This window comes from Chinchilla lanigera, unplaced genomic scaffold, assembly GCF_000276665.1.
Source record: "Chinchilla lanigera isolate Chin_1 unplaced genomic scaffold, ChiLan1.0 scaffold00099, whole genome shotgun sequence".
In the NCBI taxonomy this organism is placed as follows: Eukaryota; Metazoa; Chordata; class Mammalia; order Rodentia; family Chinchillidae; genus Chinchilla; species Chinchilla lanigera.
Genome location: NW_004955500.1, coordinates 7,756,546 through 7,763,244, shown reverse-complemented (window position 1 = coordinate 7,763,244; position 6,699 = coordinate 7,756,546). Strand labels below are relative to the sequence as shown.

Genomic DNA, 6,699 nt, shown 5'->3' with positions numbered 1-6,699 from the left:
CCAGCAGAGGGGAATGGTATGAGATCTTAGAGCTGTAGGGGAGTGTAGATCTTACAGGACTTGCAGGCTGTGGCATGGACTATGAGTTTTACCAAAAGGGAGCTTCAAAGCCAAGAGAGATTTGTTTCTTGAAGTGTTGGAGGTGGTATGTGCTGGGTAAGCACTCTACCACTCGGCCACTGAGCTGCATCCTTGGCCCTTTTTAAAATTTTATTTTCGGGATCATGTCTTGGAAAGTCACCCAGACTGATTTTTTTTTCTTTTCTTCCGGTACCAGGAATCAAACTCAAGACCTTGTGCTTGCCAGGCGGGCTCTTTGCTGCTGAGCTAAATCCCCAGCCCCGCCCAGACTGATTTTGAACTTGCCATCCTCCTGTCTCAGCCTTTTGAGTAGCTGGGATTACAGGCTTGCAGCACCACATCTGGAAAGAGGGTTTTGAATAGAGGAACTGCATGACCTGGTTTTGGTTTTAAAATCACTCTGGGTGCTATGTGGAGGACAGACACATGGGGTTCCAGAGGAAATGGGACTTGAGATGACTACCCCGTCTCAGGAGACTACCAAACAGATCCCCTGGACAGCAGCAGTGGTCTGAGCTCTGTCTGGTTGGGGCGAGGGTAACCTCTCCACCCGACATCCCCATTCTTAGGGTACTACTGTGTGTTCAGGGCACAACTTTTAACAGTAGGTAGTTGACAGAGTGTAAAGAATCATCCTGTCTTAGGAGTGCTGTTTTCTTTCTTTTTTCCTCATTTGTACTCGTGTGGAAGGAGGATGGAATTGTAGACTGTAGGTAAGGAAGAAGCAGCCCCTTGATTAGAAAGGACAGCATAAACCTTGGGAACCTGGCAAGCCTGAACTTTGTCAGAAGTCACAGAGGGCCACTCCTCATTCCACGCCGTCCCCTCCCAGAAGTCTCAGGGTAAGGTTGGGGGAGGGAGGAGTATAAGTGATGTTGCAGCACGTTGGGGTGTGATACAGAATGTCAGAACTGAAGGGACTTCAGAAGTCACCCAGCTAAACCCTCTCAGTTTACAGGTGCAGATCTGGAGTGATGAAGGCACTTTCCCAGAGTCATATAGTGGATTGCAGACAATCAGGATCCTGAGCATTCCGCTTTGTCTCTGCTCATGAAGGCCTAGAATGTGCCTGAGTGGGCCTTGGTATTCATCGTCCCTCCAGGCTCTAGTGTGTCATGGATGAACTCTTGCTCGTGACGTCAGTGAACTCCACTTACGTGAACTCGGGATGCGCAAATGGTGATAATGAATTTGTGTTTCCTTTGCCTAGGATCAAGTCCCTCATACCAGGGACCAGGCTAACACCAGATTGCCACTCCCCCCACTCAGGCCCCACTACGCTTAGGGTGCAGCTGCTGTGATCATGGGCAATATCTTCGGGAACCTTCTCAAGAGCTTGATTGGGAAGAAGGAGATGCGCATCCTGATGGTGGGCCTGGATGCTGCTGGGAAGACCACTATCCTGTACAAGCTGAAACTAGGGGAGATTGTCACCACCATCCCCACCATTGGTAAGGACACAGCTCCTGTGTAGGCTTCCATGCCAGCAGCTGAGGCATGGCAGGAGGCTCTTTTCTAGATTCCCCACCTGGCCACTTCTCCCCAGGCAAGTCCATGCACTTTGTGGACATCAGAGAATGATGACTATTTAGCCTACCAGCAGCTGCCAGGCTGCCATTTGCCCATCCGCCCTGGTCCTCCCTGATGCGAGAACTTCTTCCACAGCCTGGCACTCTACACTTGCCCTCAGGCACTAGAGTTGGTTTGTTCTCTGTGTTCTTTGGGAAGCAGGTGAAGGGCTTTGATGTTCCTGCCAGAGGCCTACAATTGCTTTGGATCTTTGGGCCAATCCTGATTCTGACCTGCCTATGGGAGGCAGAACATTTGCCACATGTAGGGGGCTGTGAATCATCATCTGCAGCTTGTTCTGCATTTAGGGCTTCAAGACTGCACCTTACCTCTCATTCTCCATCCACCTCTTAGCTCCACATCTTAGTTGAGGCAGAGACTCTGGCGGCCAAGGTGCAGGAGCTGAGTCATTTTTCCTTAGGAATGAGGGCCACTGTCTGAGCAAGGAGTGGGTAAGGTTGGCTCACACTACCCAGGCAGCTCTGAACTTTCTGACTAGACCTCCACATCCTCCTTGACTTTGGTCTTCAGGCTTCCGGGTCTGAGGATGACTTAGTTTTCTTCTGTTGGTGTCATGACGTGTTTTTTTTTCTTTCTCCCAAAGGGTTTAACGTGGAAACAGTAGAGTATAAAAATATCAGCTTCACAGTGTGGGACGTAGGTGGCCAGGACAAGATTCGGCCCCTCTGGAGGCACTACTTCCAGAACACCCAAGGTATGGCTGATAAACTCCCAGGACTGGTGTGGATTGGAGTGGGATAAGCAGAGTGGGGCTGTCTTCCTTGATCGTTGGCAGCCAGCCCTTGCCCTGCTGTAGCTGCAGGGATGGGCAAAAGGAGGAAAAAAGGTAACTGTATGAACAGTGTAAGGATGTGTGGTCTTTTGGTGGTGGGCAAGAGGCCATCTCTACAGCGCCTGCTCTGCCTCCCTAGGCTTGATATTTGTGGTCGACAGCAATGATCGGGAGCGAGTGAATGAGGCCCGGGAAGAGCTGATGAGGATGCTGGCAGAGGACGAGCTCAGGGATGCTGTGCTGCTTGTCTTTGCAAACAAACAGGTGAGACTTCTACCCACCCCTGGGTGTGAGGGGCCAGCCTAGTTGTGGAGATCATGGGACCTTGGGCTCACTGTATGGGAATCAGGCTCTCAAGTTTGGAAGAGTGGGAAATGTGAGCATTTGACTTCCTTTTTTTCTCTTTCTTTTTTTTTTTTTTTTTTGGCCTTTTTAAAGACAGGGTCTCCCTATGCAGTTCAGGCTGGCCTTGAGCTCACTTTGTAGCCCAGGCTGCTCTCGAACTTGCAGTGATCCTCCTGCCTCAGCCTGCCAAATGCTGGGATTATGGGCGTGCGCCACCACACCCAGCCCATGTGGCTTTATATCCCTCTTGTTCCGTACCTGTCTTTATTTAAATAGTCTTCAGGGATTGGTCTGGTGGATACAGCACCTCAAATCTTTCTTCCTTTTCCCTGTTGTACACATCTCTGGAATTCGGTCATTCCTGCTGTCACACAGACTTGAGTCTGGGGTTGTCTCAGTCGCCTCTCCACTTCCCCGTGAGCCCCGTGCAGCCTTCGGTTTCTGCTTCTCAGTGGGATGACCGTGTAGAGCCTTGGATGGGGGCGGTTTCTAGGATGACAGAGTCCAAAGGAGATCCCTTGGATCTTGTTCTGGGTTTCCTAAAATAGAGGAGGAGGGAAAGGTGCCCGTAGGTGGGTGCTCTGCAAGCCTCTGAAGTTCTTTGTGAGGCTCCTTTGTGTGTGTCTCCCTCACACTCCAGGATCTGCCGAATGCTATGAATGCTGCCGAGATCACGGACAAGCTGGGCCTGCATTCCCTGCGTCATCGCAACTGGTACATTCAGGCCACCTGCGCCACCAGCGGGGATGGGCTGTATGAAGGCCTGGACTGGCTGGCCAATCAGCTCAAAAACAAGAAGTGAGAGCCACACAGTCCTGTCCGACTGCCCCGCCCACCCCTGACGTACCTGTTATCTCCCCGCCCCAGCCCTCCCCCTTCCCATTGCAAGTGTGGCCAGGGCCCTGGGTATCATGTCCGCATGCCCAGCCAGAGCCTTGCCTCCCCCGCCGCCCCTTCTCACCCCTTCCCATCGACATGATCAGTCCCCGATTGCTGTCCTGATGATGAATCATTCCAATTTACTGGATTTAAAACAAAAACAAGGTTGTTATGGTTTCATGGGGTAGCCCCCTCTTTCTCTCACCCTCTGGGTTTTGGGAGGTGGGGTGGGATATTCTCTGTTTGCTTCATTGGCTCTAGTTGCTGTGCTCTTGGCATCTGAGTCCACCACAGGCCCCTCCCCTATTTCCTGTCTTCCTTTTCTTTGATACCCTTTCCTGTTGTACATGGAAACTACACGGGCCTCTGTGTGTGCGTGCATGTGTGCGCCTGTATATACCTGTACAGAGAGATATATACGTGGGGGCTGGGGAGCGGGTAGAGTGCAGCTCAGCTCAGGGCTTGCAGCCAGGACACTGCTGACTGGAGCCTGTCGTCTGCTCCGTCCATGCTGGTGGGGTAAAGGCAGACAGGTGAGGGTTTTGGGCAGGCAGGATTGCCCTCTCTTCTGTCTGCAGGTGGGAGTTCCTGGGTGACAGGACAGATGATGGATTCTCTGCCACCATCTTCCTTATACCCCTTTCTCTCTGCCTTTCTCAGGGAAGGGGGTGGCCTTTCCCTCTAGATGACTATTCCCAAGGAGGTGCCATTCTGCTCTGCCTTGTTAGTGGGAAGGAGAGAGGAACCCACTCACTCTTATCAGCCCAGAGTGTTGAACAGAGCCCTCCCCCATCCTTAGATCTGTTCCTCTGGAGCTTGAGGGGGAGGTGGGGACAGCAAGACCACGTGTATCTGGGACCCAGGACCCAGGACCCAGGACCCAGGGCTCAGGGCTCAGGGTGGGTTTTGGTGCCAGGGGGGAGGCCTTGGGTTTTCCTCTTGATTCTCTCTTGTTACTAGGAGAAGGTGAGGCTTGGGTCAGCTTACTCCTTCCTTCGTGTGCCCTGCCCTTGAACTTGGGGGCTGGGTGGTTCCATTTGTCCCTTGTCAGTTTTCTCACTCTAGCAGCCCCGCTGGCCTCATCAGGGCTGAGTGGTATGGGGTGCTGTGGGCTGGGGATAAGGTAGCAGACCTCAGTACCAACCCTCCTACCCTCCAATTCTCTGTCTTTTCCTAGTTTAGGATGAGCTAAAGGATAAAGGCATTCTGTTGTTTTGAGGTCCTCAGACCACTCTGGCTGACCTTCCTCTGTTCTGACAGCTTTCCCGGCTTCCTCAACCAGTTCCCATGTATGGAGGTTGGAGTGGAGGAAGATGGATTCTGAGTGGTTGTCGGTGCTAGTGAGATGCAGTGGTCTTCAGGGCCCTCCTTCCACTGTTACGTAGTTGTTCAAAGCTGCTGCTGCTGCGTGCCTGTCTGCAGGGGATGCTTGTCCCTGAAGTCCTGGCTTGGGTCCTGACTTTGGTTTCTGTGAAGCCGTGGCTGTTCTTGGGCTCCTGTGTGTGCTGGCTGCGCCCTGAGCTCCAAGACAACTGCCCATACCTGTTGGCTACGATCAGAGCCCAGGGACCCCACCACATGGCTGAGGGACCCCCTCCCTGGAAGGCTGTCCCATGCCCTACTGCATGGGGCCAGACTTTGTCTCTTTACAGCAGCAGATCAACACTCTAGAGCCACCCAGACTGAGCTCTGAGAGGTTCCAGGGGTGTCTCCCTCAGTGCCAGTTACTTGGCAGTGTGTTACTTACCTAAGACACGGTGGATGCAGGCGGCTTGCTCCCTAGGCCTGTGCGTGCGTGTGCGTGCATGTGTGTGCGTGTGTGGTATGTGTGTATGTATGAGGGTGGTGCTGGAAGTTCTGTTTTGTTTTAAAATGGGCTCGCTCTGAACCCCGCAGAAACTTCCCTGCATATGTTTTCTTTGTGTTCTGATTTTGTTCTGTCCTCTCCCGATTGCCTTCCTCTCTGAACCCTTTCTTTGCCTTCTCAGTTTGTTCTCTGCTGTTGCTTCGTTGTCCATGTGCTGCCCACCCCACCCTATTTATGATTCCCCACTCTGTCTTGGCTGGTGAGGGCTGTGCTTGTCCTCCTGCCGCACTCCGTCTCAGACTCTCCCTAGTTAGATGCCAGTTAGATGGATTTTCCTCATTTCAGACCTCAACCCTATCTAGTTTCTTGGCCTCCAGAGCCCAATCTGGGGCTGAGGGTGTTAAGCAGCATTGGAGATTGCCCTCCTGCTGCTCCAGGTCTTTCCAGCAGGGGGCAGCAAGCGATCTTGGCTGTAGACCCTTGGGCAGGGTTAGTCCTTTATACCTTCCCCTTTACCTAACAGCTTTTTTGGGATTGAATGTTTCATTCCATTTCTGCCCACGCCCTCTCCCGCTTGCCTCAGGTGGGTTAAATTTTTATGCTTTTCCTGTTCCAGCTTTCTTCTTTCTGGGGACTCCCCCTCCTCTCAACTCCAAAGTTTGTTTGTGGTGTTTATAGTGGTAACTGCGGTTCTAAACTGGTTTTTCTTTTTCTCCTCCTCTGGAATGTAGACTGTACATGTTTAATAACTCGCCCTCTCTACCCTTGCTCAGAATGTGGGATAACGCAATGACTGTGACCCTGGTTGGAAATTAAACTTGTTTTATGCAGCTTTGGAGCAGACCTTCATCCTTGATGTGCAGCAGCTGTGGGGCAGGGGGCTGATGGTGCAGGTAGTTCTGTTTCTGGTCCCTCGGTACTGCTGCTCCTCGGCAGGGGGGAGGGCACGTTGGGTGGGTGGCGAGTGAGGTTGTGGAGGAGCGCAGGCCCGTCTGTGCATTGCTTATTTCCCCCTTGTACTTCCGAGGAGGGCTCAGAAGAGTCGGCGCCAGAGTGAGGGCTCTGTGACCTTGGCCCCTCCGGTCCTGGAGCTTCTCCAGGCTTGGCCGCACTCATCCCCCGTGGTAGATGTTAGGGACCTCAGTGACTGGAGAGCCCCATACCCCCCCCACCCACACACACGCAGGTCTCCACAGCCCGTACATTGGGTGCTTCTAGCCCAGAC

General features: G+C 52.7%; 1 protein-coding gene across 1 annotated transcript; it reads left to right on the top strand.

Annotated features, from left to right (window-relative positions):
* The first annotated feature begins 1,291 nt into the window (after window positions 1-1,291).
* Window positions 1,292-6,309, top strand: Arf3 (ADP-ribosylation factor 3). The gene is made up of 4 exons (XM_013505647.1): window positions 1,292-1,532; window positions 2,255-2,365; window positions 2,583-2,707; window positions 3,429-6,309. Exons 1-4 carry the CDS (start codon window positions 1,385-1,387, stop codon window positions 3,588-3,590), a joined length of 546 nt encoding a protein of 181 aa, XP_013361101.1. The 5' UTR covers window positions 1,292-1,384; the 3' UTR covers window positions 3,591-6,309.
* The last annotated feature ends 390 nt before the right edge of the window (window positions 6,310-6,699 follow it).

What these genes read in the sequence shown, in the direction of transcription:
- Arf3 (XM_013505647.1), top strand. Translation starts at nt 1,385, where the DNA reads ATGGGCAATATCTTCGGGAACCTTCTCAAGAGCTTGATTGGGAAGAAG. An exon ending in CACCACCATCCCCACCATTG is followed by an intron (nt 1,533 to 2,254) that starts GTAAGGACACAG and finishes TTTCTCCCAAAG; the next exon opens with GGTTTAACGTGGAAACAGTA. An exon ending in TTGTCTTTGCAAACAAACAG is followed by an intron (nt 2,708 to 3,428) that starts GTGAGACTTCTA and finishes CTCACACTCCAG; the next exon opens with GATCTGCCGAATGCTATGAA.